Consider the following 19,693-nt stretch of genomic DNA (forward strand, 5'->3'; position numbering starts at 1 on the left):
CACAATCTGGTAGAATAGACACTAAAAATCCACTTCCTTACTCCAATTTCAGCCGATTTCTTATGTGAGAAAAACTGATTAATACATTTCTATGCATGCAAGTACCTTTATAGTAACAAACATTACACATCTCTATTTATTAACTTATTTATTTGTTGTTTATTCTTAAGGTAATTTCTAGCTCTCGATTATGTGAGACATTCATTCAGTGAATCAAAGATAATGAACTATTTTAATAAAAACTAAGTTTGAGGGACGCCTGGGTGGCTTAGTTGGTTAAGTGTCCAATTCTTGGTTTTGGCTTGGGTCATGATCTCATGGGTCGTGGGATCAATTCCTCCCTCCCCCCACACCCCATGTACTGCACAGAGCTCAAAGGGAGTCTGCTTGCAGAGTCTCTCCCTATGACCCTCCCCCCACTTGCATGTGCGTGCAGGCATGCTCTCTTGCTCTAATAAATAAATAAATAAATCTTAAAAAAAAAAAAAAAGCCAACAACAAAACCTAGGTCTAAGTTTTGTACTGGGAAAGACAAGCTACAGAATGGGAGAAAAGTATGTGCCAACCCCATAGATGACAAAGAACCTTTACCTACAATATATAAAGAAATCTTAAAATTCAACATAAAAAAAAAAATCCACTTAGGACAAAAGATATGAAGAGACATTTTAAGGAAGAGGGAATACAGAGGGCAAATAAGCACATGAAAGTATATTCAACACCATCAGCCATTAGGGAAATGCAAATTAAAATCACAATGAGGTATCACTGTATGACTATCAGAATGGCTACAATCAAAGAAAGTGACAATACCAAATGCTGGTGAGGAAGCACAATAACTGGATTACTCATACAGGTATGGGAGGGTCTGGAAAACAGTTCATCGGTTTCTTAAAAAATTAAAAATGCAACCGCCATGTGACCCAGCAGTTGCAATCCCGTACATTTATCCCAAAGAAATAAAACCAGTGTTTACAAAAAAACCTGTAAATGAATGTTTATAGCAGTTTTGTTTCTAACAGCCTCAAACTGCAAACAACCCAGATGTCCTTGAACAGGTGAAGGACGAAACCGTGGGACAGCCACACAACGGACTACTACTCAGCAACAGAAAGAATGAACTACTTATATGCAACAAATCTGAATAAACTCTAAAGAATTATGATAAATGCAGAAAAAGCCAGTCTCAATAGGGTTACATATACATGATTTCACATATAGCACTCTCAAAATGACAAAATTATGGACATGGAGATTAGTGGTGATTGTGGAGCAGGTTGGGGTGTTACAAATTGGGGGGTTGTTAGGAATGAGGTGTTTATAACTATGATAAAGAAGCAGGAAGGATCCTTATGATGAAACCATTCTGTATCTTGACTGTGTCGTAATCTTGGAAATCTACATGTGACGAAACTGCATAGGATGAAATGCACACAACAGATTTCTGAGTATGGGGTGCCTGGTGGCTCATCGTGAGTTAAGCCTCTGCCTTTGGCTCAGGTCATGATCTCAGGGTCCTGGGATCGAGCCCCGCATTGGGCTCTCTGTTCAATGGGGAGCCTGCTTCTCCCTCTCTCTCTGCCTGCCTCTCTGCCTACTTGTGATCTCTCTCTGTCAAATAAAGAAAATCTTAAAAAAAAAAAAAAAAAGAAAAAAAGGAGAAAAAGAGTACATGTAAAACTGGTAAAATCTAAATAAAAGCTATGGATTGTATCAATGTGAACTTCTTCATTGTGATATTATACTGTAGTTATGCAAGGCTTTAACCCTGGAGGAAAATGGATAAGAAAACTCTGTATTATTATTTACAACTGTATGGAAATGAACAATTATCTCACAATGAGAAGGGTTTTTCCTTTTTTTTTCACGCCAAACACAATATAAGAAAAGAAAACTAGGGCCACCTGGGTGGCTCAGTCTGTTAAGCATCTGCCTTCAGCTCAGGTCATGATCCCAGGGATTTGGGATCGAGTCCTGCTTCAGGGTCCCTGTTCAGCAGAAAGCCTGCTGTCCCTCTCCCACAACCCCTGCTTGTGTTCCCTCTCTCGCTGTATCTCGGTCAAATAAATAAATAAAATCTTAAAAAAGAAAAGAAAATTATAGGCCAACATTTATGATAAGCACAGATGCAAAAGTCCTCCATAAAATCCTAGCAAACTGAATTCAACAGCACATTTATAGGAACATAAGCCATAACCACCTGGGTTTTATCCCTGGGATGCAAGAATGGTTCGACATGCACAACTCACTCAATGTTACATATCACATTAACAGAATGGAGGGTACAAATTACATGATCATGTCCAGAGACGCAACAAAAGGATCTGACAAAATTCAACACCTTTCATGGTAAGAAGTCTCAAAAATTAGGTTCAGAAAGAGTATCTCAACACAATAAAGAACATACATGAAAAGCCCATAATTAACATCATACTCAATGGTGAAAAACTGAAAGCTTTTTCTCTAAGATCAAGAACAAGAAAAAAAAAAAAGACAAGGATGCCCACTCTTGCACTTCTCTTCAGCACAGTACTGAAAGTCCTACCCAGAGCAATTAGGCAAGAAAAATTAGGCAAGAAAAAAGGGAAAAAAAGAAGTAAAATTATCTGTTTGTATATGGCTCGGATTTTTTATGTTAGAGAATCCTAAAGACAAAAAAACCTGCTAGAATATTCAAAATCAGTAAAGTTGCAAGATACAAATCAATATACAAAAATCAGCTGCATCTGCATTTCAAGTTTAAAAAATCAGCTGCATTTCCGTACACCAATAATGAATGATCCAAGATTAAGAAAAACAATCCCATCTGCAACAGCATCAAAAAGAATAAAATACGGAGGAGTTAACCAAAGAGGTAAAGTTAACCAAAGAGGTAAAAATCTTGTATAATTGAAACTATAAATCACTGACGAAAGAAACTAAAGAAAACACAAATAAATAGACATCCCACGTTCATTGGTAGAAGACTTACTATTGTTAAAATGTCCATAATACTTAAAGCCAATTATAGTCAATGTATTCTATATTAATATACAAATAGATTTTTTTTACTGAAACAAAAAAAAAATCATAAAATTCATTTGGAACTACAAAAAATCCTGAATATACAAAGCAATTTTGAGAAAGAACAAAGCTGGAAGCATCACACTTCCTGATTTCAAACCATATTACAAAGCTACAATAATTAAAACAGTATGGTAGTGGAATAAAAACAAACACACTTACCAATGGAAAAGAATAGAGAGGCCAGAAAGTAACCTACACATATATGGTCAAATGATCTTCAACATAAAGGCCGAGTATACACAGCAGGGAAAGGATAGTCTCTTCAACAGTGTTAGGAAAAATGGTATCCACATGCAAAAGAATAAACCTGGATGCTTATCTTACACTACACACAAAAATCAACTTAAAATGTACTGACAACTTAAATAGACCTGAAACTGTAAAACTTCCAGAAGAAAAACAGGGGTCATGATGCCAGGGTCCCAGGTTAGAGCCCCACATCAAGCTCCTTGCTCAGTGCAGAGCCTGCTTCTCTCTCTCCCTCTGCTGCTGCACCTCCCCCCACAGCTTGTGCGCTCTCGCGCTCTCCTCACTCTCTCTCTCTCTCTCTCACTCTCGCTCTCCCCCTGTCAAATAAATAAAATCTTAAAAAAAAAAAAAATGGGGAAAACTTCATGATGTTAGACTTAGCAATGATTTTTTAAAATATGACACCCAAAGTACAAACAATTTAAAAAAATTAGGTAATTGGTACTACATCAAACTAAAAAACCACTGTACGGCAAAGGAAGTAACCAGCAGGGTTAAAAGGCAACCAGTGGAATAGCCAAGGCATGTATCTGATATGTTAAATACGTAAGAAACTCCAACTCAAGGTAAAACAAAAAAAAAAAAAAGAAAAAAAAGGATGAAAAAATGGGCAAAGGGCCTGAACAGATATTTTTCAATAAAGACTCAGCCATAAAAAAAGAAAAGCTTGCCATTTGTGACAACATGGAAGGTATAATGCTAAATGAAGTAAGTCAGAGAATGAAGAATACCACATTACTACATTTATATGTGGAATTAGAAAACAAAACAGAACAAAACAGAAACAGACTCAAACACAGGAAACAAATAACTGGTTACCAGAGGGGACGGTGGGGGGGGGGGGGCGGCAAAATAGGTGAAGGGCATTAAGAAATACAAACTTCCAGTTATAAAATAAATAAGTCATGGAGATGTAATGTACAGCCTAGGGAACACAGTCAATCATATTGTAATAAATTTGTATAGTGACAGATGGCAACCAGACCTATAGTGGGGACCATTTTATAATATATAAAAACATCAAGTCACTAAGGTATACATCTGAAACTAATAGGGTATCATATGTCAATTATAGTTTAAAAAAAAAAAAGACAAATGGCCAACAGTACGTACATGAAGATACTTAACATCACTAATCCTCAGGGAAATGCAAATCAAAATCAAAATCATAAGGAGTTATCGCCTCTGTCACACTCATTAGGCTGGCTTTTATTAAAAAAAGGTAAGTGTTGGCAAGGATGTAGAAAACTAGAACCACTGTACAGTACTGGTGGGAACGTAAAAGGTGCCGCTCCTATGGAGAACAGTATAGAGATTTCTCAAAAAGTTAAAAATACAATCAGCTAATAAGGCAGCAATCCTATTTCTGGTTAAAAATCCGAAAGAATTGAAATCAGGATCTTGAAGAGATATACGCACTGCCAAGTTCACTGCAGCAATACTCACAATAACTAAGACATGGACACAACGTAACTGTCCCTGATCAGATGAATAGATTAAAAAAAAAAGTGGGGGAGTGCATGGGTGGCTCAGTCAGTTAAGTGTCTGCTTCGGCTCAGGGTCATGATCCCAGGGTCCGGGGTTAGAGCCCCATGTCAGGCTGCTTGCTCAGAAGGAAGCCCACTTCTCCCTTTGCCCCTTCTCCTGTTTGTGTGCTCCCTCCCTCTCTCTCTCTCTCTCTCTCTCTCTCACACTCTCTCTCTAATAAATAAGATCCTTAAAAAAAAAATTTTTTTAATAAGTGGTCTATACATACAATGAAATACTATTCAGCCTTAACAAAGGAAGTCCTGTCATATACAACAACATGGCTGGTGGGGAGGACATTATATTAAGTGAAATAAGCCAATAATAGTGCAAATACTGCATGACTGTACTTACATAACATATTTAAAATAGTCAAATTCATATGGAGAGTAGAATGATGGCTGCCAAGGGGGCGCGGAGGGGGGTGGAGCCCGGAGAGAGCTGCTGTTCAGCAGGTATACAGTCCCAGTTACAGAAAAGGAGTAAACACCAGAGATCTGCTCTACCACACTGTGTCTAGAGTTAATGATATTTTATTGTGCTCCTAAGAATTCTAAATGGCAATTTCATGTTAAGTGTTCTTACCAGAAAAAAAAAAAATAAATAAAAATGTTCTCGAATTCTCAAAGATTTTTATTAAAAACAGAAAACCTAGTTTAATATATAATTAAAATAGTGTGTATATATATTTAAAGGGCCACTTTATTTTCACCAACTATATAAAACAAAAATCATAAAAATTTAATCTATGTAAAGAGTTTCAGGCCAATGCTTGTTTCACACTGAGTAGTTAATAAATTTGATTTTCTGTCCTTCCTTGCAACAACCTTTAGAGTTGTATGAATCTAGCACCATCAACAGTACCCCCCACCCCCCAGGTTTCTCCTTATGCTGTTGCACAAGAAGATCCAGTGTGGAGAAAGCTTCCAGGTCTTATTTTAATTCACACCTGTGAACATGGAAAGACGAGCTTTCTCTTTCTAAAGAAACATCTACCCCTTTCTGATTAGTGCTGTGCTGCTCTCTAGATCTGCAACTCAATCTTCTCAAAAAAAAAAAAAAAAAAAAGGATATGTTACACAGCCAGTAAGATGAGATTATACAAAGAGCAATAGTTTTAGACGCAAATCTGCATTTTGTAACCAATGAGAACACAGTGAGGAGTTGGCCCCGCCCTGCAACTCTCCTTCCTTAACCATTTCCCCAAAACCCTTGCTAACATTCCTCATCAGTGGCCTTGCCTCACTGTCTACTTCCCTCCCCACTCCTGTTTTCTGTCCCTGCCATCTCCAGCATGCATGAAAAAACACTTTAGAAACTCAAGAAGTGAAAACATCCTTCCCATCCTCCACCAAGTGGGCACTGGCATTTGGCCCTAACCTTTTCTAAAATGTAAAATGTTCAGATCAAGACAGTCTCCATGGCTGTTACAATCCCAGCACATCTCACACTGTGAGCTTCCACACCTTAAATGAACCATCAGTCCTCACTGTAATAAATGAAAAGGCAGGCCGATCTAGAAGATGAACATATATATTTGTGTCATCTAAGATTTTAAGAAACATTTGGAAAACTGAGAGTACTGAGCAACTCACTCAGTAGCTAAGGTTATCTTTCAGCCAAAAAGCAAAACCACTTTCCAAGAGGACTAATGTTTACAAAATACTCTCTTCAGAGTCAAATGTGCAATTTCCTCACTCTCTTTTAAAATACTGAATTTTCAACTCAAGAATTAAGTCAAAAGCCCCTGAATTACTGACAACTGCTATGATTTCCTTTTCTAAGTCATCACAACCACCTGTCAAAAAACCTTGGCCTCCTGGCCCCAGGCAAGCTTTTCAAGCTGCGTATCCCGTCTCGAATAACTATTACCATAAAGACGGGTTCATATTACACCCACTGGAAAAGGCTTAAAACACTGATGATACTGAACCAATATTTCAAGTTTTTGTCCGGCACATTATAAGCTTAAAGGCTGAGCCAAATTAAAAAGGATTGAGTCAAGCTCACAGTGTACCAGATAACACTCATACAAAGCCCTCCTCCTCTTCCTTCTGAAGCAAGCCCTCTTTTAAATTCAAGAAAATACTCCACCCTACAAAACCCTGGCGTTCTCTCGGTTCCTTTTACACTTCATTCACACCAGAAATGCTGAATCATGACTCTGAGGTTGTAAAACAAAAACTATTTCGACTGGGACACCAGGATCTCCAGAGGATCCCACGCTCTGCCTTCCTTTGCTTTGCATCTTATCTAAACCCCGAGCCCTTCCGCAGACCTGCAGACTGGAAAGGCTCCGGGAGCAGCCAAAGACTGCAGGTCGGAGGAGAGCCTCCGCTCCCATTGCTGCGCCTCCCCAAAACCCGTGCAGCCCTGGCACGGCTCTCGCCTCTCCTCCGAACGCAACCCCAAAGGGACTGAATCTCTCGCCATCAGCAAGGCTGCCCAACAACCTCCGAGAAATTCCCAACTTGGAAGCATCCCCACCACAGCCTCCAGTCCGAAACTCGCCGGGCTCGCGCGGTCGCACTGGACCAAGTGCGGGAGCAGCTCTAGCAGCCCTGCTCCCAGCCCTAGCCCGAGAGACCAGCCCGCCGAGAGCGCAGACTCCAGAGAAACTCGATCCCAACTCCCAGCCCGCGCCTCCCGAACCGCCCCGGGAGCCCAGAGAAGCGGGGCCGGGGACGGCGGCGCGGAGTGGCGTGGACAGCAGCAGAGGAGGGAGGCGTGGAGAGGAAGGGGCCCCAAGAAAAGAAACGACCCCCCCCCCCCGCCCCGAGCTGGTCCCGCAACTTCTCCCAGCTCGGACGAGAAGCGAAGAGAAACGGCTACGGCTGCGAGCGCGAGCTAAGGGACTCACTTGAAGGTGAGGACGCAGAGCGGCCGGTAGGACTTGTGGCTGGTGTTCTCGGCCATGCCCTTGCCCCAGAAGTCGTTGGTGAAAATGCCCCAGCGAAGCCGGGCGCCCGGCCGTACGTCGGGGTTGTTCACGATCGCCCACACGTCGTCGTGCACGAACTCGCCCTGCAGGGAGCGGCCGTAGCATAGGCAGCTCGCCCCGGCCAGCAGCGCCGCGGCCCCGGCCGGCCCGAGTCTGCAGCCCCGCCGCCGGGAGGGCGCGCGGTCCCCGCTGCCGCCGCCGCCTCGGGCAGAGTCTGTCACCACCATCGTGCCGCCGCCACCGCCGCTGCCCTAGCCGCTCCCGGGCGTCTGGCATTCTCCCCGGCCGGGGCCCCGGTGGCGCGCCGCGGCTGCCGGGAGGTGGGCTCGGGCATGATGCGGCGGCAGCCGGACCCGCCGCTGGCGCCCCGCGCTCCGCCGCCGCCTGCGCCGCCGAGTTGGCCCAGCTGCAAATAAACAGCAGTCCCCCCGCCTCCCCCGGCCATCGCCACCTCCTCCGCCCCACTGCGCATGCCCCGCTCGCTCTCGCCTCCACCCGCCCCCCTCCATCCCCGGACTAGGGCCGCCCTCCCCCAACCACCCCCAGTGCCCTCCTCCCCCGCCCGGCTTGCAGCCGCACTCAGCCCGGGGCGCCCGCGTCCCCCGCGCCGGAGTTCGCGCGCAGGTGGAGTGTGGTCGCGGTGCGGGGCTGCCCGAGAGGCGGAGAAGGGGCCCCGGGGTCCTGCCCGGCGCTCCCGCCCGTACTCACCGCCGCCCCCGAGTCACGCACCCCCACCACCCCCACCCCACGGGACCAGGAGGGCCTCATCTGCCGGCACCTCCCGGCCCAGGACCAGGGCGGGCTTAGCAGGTGCGCACCCTGAAACCCCACACCCCCCGCTCCGACCCAGAGAAAAGTGGCCGTGGCTTCCCGGGAAGTTCCCGGCTTTCAGCACCCCGGACAACGCGGCGGCGGCGCCCGGCCACAGGCTCTCCCGCCCGCGCCCGCGCTCCCGTCCCGTCGCCCTGTCCACGTCCCCTCCCCGGGCCTTTCTGTCCCCGACCCGCCTGCGCCCCGCGCTCGCAGCCTCCACTGGGGAGGCCGTGGGGGAAACGGAGCTGCCCGAAGTACCTCCCCGAAACCAAGAGAAAGGGTCTGCGGGCCGAGGGCTTCCCGCCCGCCCTGTGCGGGTTGTTCAGGGGCGCCGCGGGCTATTAGCCTTTCAGGGCCCGTCGCTCTGCTCGCACTTAGGAAAAGTCCCAGCTTCGATTTGGGATTTGGGTCTGGGCATGGAATTGTTTTCTGAAACATTCCTTCTCAATTTATTTCTTACTGAAACTCTTTAAGACGATCCTGAAGATGCTGAGCAAATTACTTTTTCTTCCCATCTAAGTGGATCACTTGGTCTGATGATTATTTCCTGGACTGCGGGCTTGTTTGAACTGTTCCTGCTAAGTCAATACCACTTGAGGAAAAAAAAAAAAAAAAAAGGAAAAAAGTTAAGGCCTCCGGCTTTGACTCCCAATCTCCCCATGCTTCTGAAAAGTTATTTTCTTTTTCTAAAAATACTAGTTATGGATATAAATAAAGTAGTTATCCCAGAATAATGATTGCTAGAATTTCTCCAGATTTGAAGTCTGTTGACTCTTTGAGTCCCATCACAAATGGAATTTGATATATCCAAAGAGAAAAAATACAAAATTTATTTATTCCTATCCTTCAAAAATTCTTAAAAGGTTCATTGATCTTAAAAAAAAAAAAAAGTAGGGGCGCCTGGGTGGCTCAGTGGGTTAAAGCCTCTGGCTTTGGCTCAGGTCATGATCCCAGGGTCTTGGGATCCAGCTCTGCACCGGGCTCTCTGCTCAGCAGGGAGAGCCTTCTTCCTCCTCTCTCTCTGCCTGCCTCTCCCCCTACTTGTGATCTCAGCCTGTCAAATAAATAAATAAAATCTTTTAAAAAATTACATAAAATAAAAGGCAGAAATTGTTCTTATAATAACTGAGCATTTGCGTGACCAATTTTTTGGTGTTTTTGTTTTTGTTTTTGTTTATAAGGATGTATCTGAGCAGTTGAAAACCCAGTGAATGAAGGCAAATATTCCAAAGTCAAGATGTATTTCATCCATTTTACTTTGGTGACTTGAAACTTAGTGAATGTAAAATGAAATTGAGAAACCCAAGCATGGATGTCTTTATCCTTGGGTTAAAACTTGTTGACCCTTGATAGGTTTAATACCCAGACCCTACAGACACCTGAATCTACCCTCTTCCCCAAGAACACAGTACATACAGCCTTTCCTCTTTGCCTGCCCATCAATTTAAAAGAAATATATTAAGAGAACACACTATGCTACAATGTGCTGAATTGTGTGCCTGTGTGGTTGTGTGTATAAGGCTAACACTATAAAAGTCTATTTTTTTTTAAGATTTTTATTTATTTATTTGAGAGAGAGAGAGATTACAAGTAGGTAGGCTCCCTGCTGAGCAGAGTGCCCAGTGTGGGGCAGGGGCTCAATCCCAGGACCCTGAGATCATGACCTGAGCCGAAGGCAGAGGCTTAACCGACTGAGCCACCCAGGCACCCCTAAAAGTCTAACTTTCTAAGTTAACAGCTGGCTAGGATAATGAAATTATCTTTTCTGAAATGATTATAGGTTTAATAAGCCAATGTATCAATTCTTTACCTAAAATCCTTACCTTGAGACAAGGTCTTAATCCCAAAGAGTGACTAATAATGGATTTTTACGGAGACCTTTTCTCCCTCCAATTATCCTTAAACAGCCCAGCCCACCCCCTTCTTACCTGAGTTGTTTTCCTTTTTTAGATGCAGTGAGTTATCAGAGTTCTCTATGACAATAGAGAGAAGGGTGGAAGGAGGAGAACTGACTCCAAACACCAAAAAGATAATGGAGGAGATAAAAGGGGAAAGATAAAGGAAACCTCGAAGTGGGACTCCAGGTTTCTGAGCTCAGTTTCATTAAGTTTTCCTCTACGTTCAGTGGCATCTGTCTTCTGTTTGGTTTGGGTGATGAGTTTGAGATTCCTCTCAAGTCCTCTCAAGCACGAAGCAGTAAGTAAATACTTTTTAGAAATTGAGCAGTTCTTTGCAACCCCATCCCCTCCTATCTCAGTCTTGTTCTGTGTTCCAGGAAAACAGTGTACAAGCAGTGACGTCAGAGGTGGCTTTACATTGATATGCCAGTCCATCATCCCCTCTGCTTCTCTCTTAAGGTGTAAAGCACTCATCTTGGCTAATAAATGGGTCCAAAAGGAAATGAGATTTCATTCTTGTTACTTAGTCTCTGATTATTTTTAAAGGATTTAAAATTAGAGCAATATTACCTTCTAAGACATCTTTTGTCCACTCAGAGCAATTTAAAACATAAATTATTACAGAAGTGCCTGACAGTCATACAGATTAAGTCGCTCATGTAAATTAAAATGTACCATGGTCCTTAAAGGAATTAGGACACAACTAAAAATAAATCAAGGATAAGTAGGTATTTTACTAAAACAAATTTCAAATTACTGCCCACTCTGCTTTTTCAGCCCAATAAACACCCCATTCAGATACACCCTATATAAAGGGACAAATGCAATGTTATAAAGTCATAAATTCAGAAAAAGAGCTGATAATATAATTGGTGTTAAAAATAAATGTTCATGATCTAGTTATTTATCTATTACCCGCTCTTGAGGAGAATACAGAAAAATAGGAAAAAAAAAAAAAGAACAAGAAAATTAAAACATTCTCACCCCATCACCCCCTGCGCCAGTGATAGGACAGGCAATATGCACTTGAAGAAGCTGGTCAGCACTAGGCAGGACAAGCATGGGACAGCCTGAGGTGTGGTATGAGAACTGGCTGCATCCGGGCTTGACCCAGGCTGGTGGCAGCCCTGGCAGCAGCCGCCCCCAGAGAGAGGAGGGGTTCCTCATGGACCTAAACTGGCTTCCACTCCCATCTCCGGGGTGTATCTCTGAATTCTGCCCAGAATTAAAATTAAACAATATCTGTGATCTTGTACTTGCTGTCTCTCAGGCAATAAACTTTGTCAGCAAATCACTACAAGATAAAAGCATACACATGTACATTAAAATAAAGCACAGCAAGTACTTACTAGAGTTCAGAATCTCTGGTTTTGAAAGCTGCTGCAACACTGCAAAGCAAATATCCACAGTCTTGGAAACAGACATTTCCTTTTTAGATTACTGTATACGAGAGAAAAAAATACTTTCATATGAATGAAATTTTAATTACATATATTTTTATTTTTAGACTTTAGTCATACACATTTCTTGTACAACCTACAGAACTTACAGAAAATGTCAGAAAAAAACACTCAAGGGGTGCCTGGGTGGCTCTGTTTTTAAGCATCTACCTTTACCTCGGGTCATGATCCTAGAGTCCTGGGATCCAGGCCCATATCTGGCTCTCTGCTCTGCAGGAAACCTGCTTCACCCTCTCCCACTCCCCTCTGCTTATGTTCTCTCTTTTACTGTCTGTCTGTCTGTCTCTCTCTCTCTCTCTCTCTCTGTGTGTGTCTCTGTATCAAATAAATAAATAAAATCTTAAAAAAAAAAAAGGAAAAAACATTCAAATGCTATGTATCAATTTGCATTTTTAACATTAAATTCAGGCTTACAACTGACTTGTATGAAGAGTTAAAATTTTTAGAAAAATTACCCCATCAGAATCATTAGCTCTAGAAAGAAGTACTACAATTTATATTTTGAAATAACGTCTCAGAAATTTATCTTAATGTTGTCATAACCTATAAAATACTCTAAACAATTCTAGTAACAGTTGGATCAACAAAAAGATGCTTCTCAAAATTAAAATGCATCCAAAAAGTTGTGATTCATAGCATTTGCCGAATTTCTTGGTGTAAATATTCTTACCATGGTCAATTTCATGCTACCAACATGATGTCACTGAGCACAGAGATAGGAAGAAAGGCCTAGTAGCATAACATTCTACGTAATTCTCACCAGATACAGTAGACCTAGATAAGATCAAGAGCATATTAATAGTAAAATAATTACAACATGATGAGTTTTAAACATTTATTATCTTTGTTTTTAATCTAATCCATATGTTTATATAACTGTTTTATAACACCCGTGTTTAACCACCAGCTCAAAAAACTCCTAAATATTTAATAATCCATTTTTGTCAATTAGTATGAGTTGACTCTAGCACACTATCAGATGAAATAAGTTTGGTCATTATTGGTATCGTTAAGTTTGAATTTGAGTTTAAGTATGGCACTCAGAGGCATAGCAAAGACTATACTTGTGTAGTGAAGTATTAGCCTCACCTGAAGAGAGGCCTGGCCTTTGCCTTAGCCACTGGGAGATAATCTTTAGGTCCCTGGAATTTCCTGCCTCACAGAAGTGTCTTTGTTTGCCTAGGGCTTTGGCCACCAGACAGTCTAACAATGCAGTTTATGACGGGAACTTTGGGTCACACAGTATCAGTTCTGACTTCGGAGGGAATCTAGTGACTAAAGATCTTAGCCTGACCTCTGGGAGGGGCTGATGACTGAGGTCAGCCATGCAGGCACTATGTGCTGAGTCCCAGTAAAAACTCGGGATACCAGAGGCCCCGGTGAGCTTTGCCAATGGCAATATTCTGGTCACATTATCACACATTAATGTCAGGATAGAGACATACCCTTGACTTCATGGAGAGAACACAACGGGCATTCTGTTTGGTACTGCTCCCAGACTCTGTTCTGGGCACTTCTTTCCTTGGCTGATTTTCATCTGTATCCTTTCTCTTTAATAATTCTTAACTGTGAGTTTAACAGTTTTCAGTGAACTCTATGAATCCTTCCAGCAAATTATCAAAACAGGGTGGTTTGGGGAACGCCCTACACGTGCAATTGGTATCAGATGCAGGGTACTCTTGTGGAGACTGTGCCCAAGTACTCCTTAATACTATTTTTCTACTTTTAAATTCTTCTGTAATATAAAAGTTTTTCATTTAAGAAACTGGATACCCCAGAAGAAGAATGGAAGAATCAACAGGCATTGTTAAAGCTGTTATATTAAACTCCCTTCTTTTCCACTATTTAAAATATTCTGGAAAGGCTATGAAAATAAAACAAAACTAAGCTAAAAGAAAGAAGGAAGGAAGGGAGAGAGATTGGGAGAGAGAGAAGAAGGAATAAAGAAAACCGTAAAAACCTAGAGCCCCTGCATAAATGCTGGTGGGGAGTTAACTTTGGGAACTCATGTGTGTTTGTCAGTTTGTAGATGGTGCAGCTCAAAACCAATGACTATTTTAGAAAAGAAAGAACAAATTATGAGAAAAATCTGCAAGCATGGTTGGTCTATGTAAAATATTTATGAGTCGCCAATACTGTTTTATGTCCTATGTTGTACAGTAACACTTGGCTTTCACATATTTAATTTGATATGTCACATTTATCTATGTTTTGTTGAAATATAAAAATTATTTTCTTAAGAAATTCCCCACCTCACAGATGATCCTGAGGTCCATTCCCCACCTTTCCTCAGAAGGTCTGGGGACAGACAAAATAAGCAGGCTCGGGGCATTAAAAAGCTAATAAAATACCTGCCAAAAGCCAAGGACATTGCCTATTTCCTACATTATTAAAGTAGTTGGAGAACCTACCATGCCAGTTTTTCTTTGTCAAAAAATAAGATTATATCTGGAGATAATTTCCCTTGAGAAATAACAGTCTCCCATCTTTTCTCACTGTGCTGCTAAGTCTTCTTTCTTGGCCTATTTTTCCATATGTGAGATCATCGAGAGGGATACAAGTGAATCTTTTCAGGTCCCACTGCAGCTTACAGGAAAAAAAAAAAGAAAAGAAAAGAAAATGTCTTTCAGATTTTATTTTTGGCCATGGTTCTATGAAGGAGACAGCCAGGGGATTTTTGTTGTTGCTGTGGTGGTGGTGGTGGTTATTGTTTTTAAATAATTTTATGTCTTCTTTGCACATCTTGGATTCAGGCTGAATCTTATGGCCTTTCCGGTTAGAAAGAAGACAAAGTAGAAACAGATTCTTGTTTTACAGTCTGTTTCACATACTCTTTCTCTTCTCATTTATTCAGTGATTTCATTCCTTCCCTCTAAAGTAGTCTGAGAGATTAGGAGAGCATCTTAGCCTTTTTAAAGAGAATGACCATTATGCTTATCCTCGAAGTATCAGAGCGTCCTGGAAATGCTGTCATTGCTAACTGATTTGTATTTATAGAAGCGCCCCAATTTTTTTTCCTTCATACTTGGCCCAAAATTCAGATAACAGCTACTAAGAGATGGTAGCATGAGAAACAGGGGTGCCAAACCCACAAAACAGGCCATAAATCCTCTCCTTTCCCATGCTTATAAAATCTTCACAGTCAGCTGTAATGGTCTTGCACATTCACTCCATGGGCCATTTTGGAATCCTTCTCAACATGGCCACCCAGGCTGCCACTCTCTGTGGATAAGTTGACTGGCCTGTGAATTGAAACCCTCACCATCCCTGAGCCAGTGGAATATAGCTGCCAGGATGCATGGGTACTAAAACAGTGATGCTTTCCATAAAAATTAAAGTTTATCTTTAGAAAGTGTTTTCATATATATGAATATATATATATGTCATATATATAAAGTCTTATACTCAAATACACGTAAATTTAAAATTTTAGATGTTATCACTTCTATTGGAACAAATGTATTTCTGATAAATCTTTAAGCAGGCCTAAGAAGATTATACCTTATGTATTTGGCGATACTTTTTAGGAGACGTCCATAAGAACTTTTATTATTCTGCCAATATATTATCAGGTGAGTGAAAATTACCACACAAGGATTAAATTGGCCATATTCAAGTTTTGCTATGAATAAGATGCCTACGAAATGTGAAAAATTCAGGAAAAATAATAGGAAGAACCATTTAAAAAGAAAGTCAATAATTTGGGCACAAATAAGTACCCAGATGGCTACTATAGTTTTAGCTATATTTATTTTCACTAAAACTAGTCCTGAGTGTTATTGTCTGCCCTCAGATTGATCACTTGCTCATGAATGAAGGAGGGTTCCATTTAATCTATGTTCCCTGGAAGTAGCAAAATTTTGGTACTCCAATACCAAAGTACTCCATACTTGTTCTAAAGTAATTCATTTTGCTTCCAACGGTTTATATTCAGGGTGCACACAGAGAACTGGGTCCTTCTCTGCCAGATCACCACGGTGCATAGTTCCAGTTTCCAAAGAGATACTCTGAAAGTACCTCAGAGGGCAAGTATGAAGAGTATCTGAGCTGAGTAAAGAGCTTTGAAGAGTACCTGATACATAGTAGATCATAGTAAAAGTAGAGCCTTGATGAAAGATGTTGACAGTGGTGATGACTTTTCTGTCTCTTTCTTCAATTTTCTTGCTACTTCTGTTTCTCTCCATTATGGAAAATCCGCTCTTAAACAATTCTTAGATACCTGCTTCCCAATTCCTGGCCATTCATTCATTCATTCACTTATTTAGTCATTCAGTCTAAGAATATGGCTATCAGCCTAACCTAGATTGAAGTTGGACAATTGTAGTTTTTTGTTTTTGTTTTTGTTTTTGTTTTCTCATCACTGTCACTGCAGTTGTGGGATGGAGACTACAAACTTTCTCCGTTCCTCATGTCAGAGAATGCCTCAGTTGCCAATGAGTCATCCAGCTGTTCTGATATTTCTACTTGGACTGGCAGTATCAAATTGCTTCTCAAAAAAACAAAACAAAACAAAAAACTCTAAGAACATTTCTTTCCAGAATTTTAACTTCACATGACATAAATTGTTAACAATTACTTCATATATGAAATTTTTCATATTTTCCTATGGTTACAAAAGAATTATTAGCAAAGTTATTTGGCTGTTTAATCATGAATGCTTATCCTTTCTTCAATACGCTTTAAAAAAAAACTTTTTAAAAAAAATTTCCTTGTGAAGCTTATGGTGAGTTTATGGTGAAAACAGACTAGCAAAAACAAAACAAATAAATAAATAAACAAAGTAAGATGATGAAAAGACTCTACTTTTCCAAGGATAGTCCCTTCCTAGGATCTTCAAGGACATTTTGGGTTTCTTTCCTTTAAAGCTACAGGTGCTCCTCTTAAGCTCCTCTATTCTGTTTGTTGTTAACTCTAGGGTAGGAGATAGAGAACTGATATTCTAGAGAAAGCAAGAACGTTATGGGTATTAGAAATAAGGGAAAGCAAAGTGAGAGACTTTCCCTCCCTATAATAGGGAATTAGACAATTCTAATCAATCCTCCTTTGGCAGACAAAGAGAAATCAGATTAAACAACATTTACCAGGGGCACCTAGGTGGCTCAGTGGGTTAAAGCCTCTTCCTTCGGCTGGGTCATGATGGGATCAAGCCGGGGCATCAGGCTCTCTGCTCAGCAGGGAGCCTGCTTCCCTTCCTCTCTCTCTGCCTGTCTCTCTGCCTACTTGCGATCTCTGTCAAATAGATAAATAAAATCTTTAAAAATAAAAAAAAAATAAAAAAAAATAAACAACACTTACCTCATAACATCAGATTCTTTTTTTTTTTTTAATTGTATTTATTTATTTGACAGAGAGAGATCACAAGTAGGCAGAGAGGCAGGCAGAGCCAGAGAGAGGAGGAAGCAGGCTCCCTGTTGAGTAGAGAGCCCAATGCGGGACTCGATCCCAGGACCCTGAGATCATGACCTGAGCCGAAGGCAGAGGCTCAACCCACTGAGCCACCCAGGCACCCTCATAACATCAGATTCTTAACAGCAGAGAAGAGTCAGGCCAAGAGAAGAAGACAAAGGGTGAGCCCAATGTTTGGGGCCCTTGGGGCCTCAAGGATGAGTGAGAGGCTAAACAGAGCATTGATCCTGAAAGCACCAGGAAGAATAAAACACTCTTGAAGTCCAAGTTGGGCCAAGGATAGGTGTTCTGGTAACCCATTTTACAATGAGCCGGGACCCTGAGGAAGCCATCCTAGAAATAAAGAGGAACTGGAAGTAGGCCACCACTTCTAATGCCAGCCCAGCGTCTGGGGATCTGGATCATCTCAGCAAAGGTGAAAAGTAAGACTTTGACTAGCAAAAACAGAAAGAGTGTATCACTGGAAAACCAGTACAAAAGGAAATGCTAACAGTGGTTTCCCAACAGAATGAAAATGATTCCAGATGAAAGTACAGAGGGAGAAGAAGAATGCAATTTAAATATGGTGATATGTGATTAAATGTGGTTGAAACTGCATGCTTACAGATCTATAGAGGCAGAAAGTAAATTACTGGTTGCCAGGGGCTGGGAAGAGGGGTAATGGGGAGGACTGTGAGTGGCAATAGGATTTCTCTTTAGAGAAGTGAAAATGTTTTCAAATTATATTGTGGTGATGGTTGCACAATCCTGGGAGTATACTACAATCTATGGAATTGTACACTACAATTATAAAGGTGAATTTGATGGTATGTAAATTATTTCTCAGAGAAGCTTTTTTTTTTAAAGGACAGAAACATACATGACATCAACAGCATGCCAATTAAGGGGGGCTTCATGGACTTGAAGTGTTCAGAGATCATTGAATCATCTGGGAAGAGGAAAAATCAGGAATTAGTCATTAGGCTTTACAATGATGCTTTATGAACATATTGTAGGTCCGTTGTGTCATATTGCATACAACACACACATACACACACATTTTTTAAAAAGAATGATGGGCACCAAAGGGTTTAGTACTAACATACACTCTGCTTTTCCAGTCAGTTCCTCCTTAAAAATCCTAACAAAACAGCAATATGTTTTGCAAGTAAACAGAGAATGGGAAGAGAAAACCTTTCTCTTGTGTTTTCTTCCTAAAATGGTGTATGTAAGAGAAGTGTAAAGATTAAGTGATATGAATAAACTTGGTAAACACAGTAGGTACAGGTCACCTCCAACAATGAACTATTAAGGTTTAAATAATATAACTGACTTATATAGTAGGAAGGCTAGGACTTCACAAATATTTTTCTGCTTTATAAATGCTTTACTCTTGGAAACCTTTTTCACTGGCTTTAAATTACCAAAATCAGGAGCAGCACTGTTCTTTCTGCCCCTGGAGCTTAGCAGATTGCCTGTACACAATAACAAATCAAATATTTGTTACTTGATGGAATACATAAATATTTGAATGCATTCATAAATGGATAGAAGACAGGACTTCCAGAAGCTGAATGTTTAGTTGTTCCTTGTGGCAGGAGGGAAATTCACTGTTTTCTTTTTCTATTACAATATATAATGCTTAAAAAGTAGAAAGTGACACATTTGTAGAATTTTATAAATTTCTGAGTGAAAATGAATAAATTCACACTCTGGAGGTATAAACCTGTTTCCTCTAGTTATAGGATTCACTTTCTACATTGTCACTTCTCCTGAGTGATGTTAATTCTGATTTCTGACTTAGAACCACTTCACCTGCTTTCTTTTTGTAAGGAAGCTTCCAAGGTCAGTGCTCTTCCTCCAGACTGCCTTGCCTAAAATTACCGCAAATATTCTGAAATCTCCAAAGAAAGAAAGTCTCAGGTCTCTTACTCTCTTAAGTTTCTCTTCCCTTAATTTTTCTTTTATTTAACATTATTTAGCTACAATTTAGTATCATTTCTTTTTACTATTCAAGTGTGAATGAAGAACAATTCCTAATAAACACTTTTTGTTGTTTTTCTATTGCTAAGTGGTTCTCTTCTTACATACCAATGTTGCTTGAAAGTCAGAATGAACTTGGTCCCTTTCAAATTCAATTTACCAAGCTGTGGGCCCAGCTGTGACTTGAACAATTTGAACTCGGTGGAAGGCATCTAGTATCTAAATTACATCTCAGAAGAAACTTGCTCAGAGAAAGCCAGTTCTGTCCCACGGCGCTTAGGCAAAATGAAGTCCAGGCTTGGGTGGGTCAGTGACAAGAGCTGCCACAAGGTGGAGCCTGCAGCAGAGACAGGAATAGAGGAATGGAGACC

The 19,693-nt window shown here is 41.1% G+C and overlaps 1 protein-coding gene across 3 annotated transcripts in view; it reads right to left on the bottom strand.

Annotated features, from left to right (window-relative positions):
- Positions 1-8,226, bottom strand: part of TMTC1 (transmembrane O-mannosyltransferase targeting cadherins 1) — a 277,223-nt gene extending 268,997 nt beyond the window's left edge. For 2 of the 3 annotated variants that reach the window (XM_059185861.1, XM_059185859.1), the window contains exon 1: positions 7,703-8,134. In XM_059185861.1, the coding sequence (XP_059041844.1) occupies positions 7,703-8,010 (308 nt within the window). In that variant the 5' untranslated portion in view covers positions 8,011-8,134. Of the gene's footprint in view, positions 1-7,702 lie in introns of all 3 variants that reach the window. The other variant, XM_059185860.1, reaches the window with a different exon arrangement.
- Positions 8,227-19,693: the final 11,467 nt, after the last annotated feature.

Source organism: Mustela lutreola, chromosome 8, assembly GCF_030435805.1.
Source record: "Mustela lutreola isolate mMusLut2 chromosome 8, mMusLut2.pri, whole genome shotgun sequence".
NCBI lineage: Eukaryota > Metazoa > Chordata > Mammalia > Carnivora > Mustelidae > Mustela > Mustela lutreola.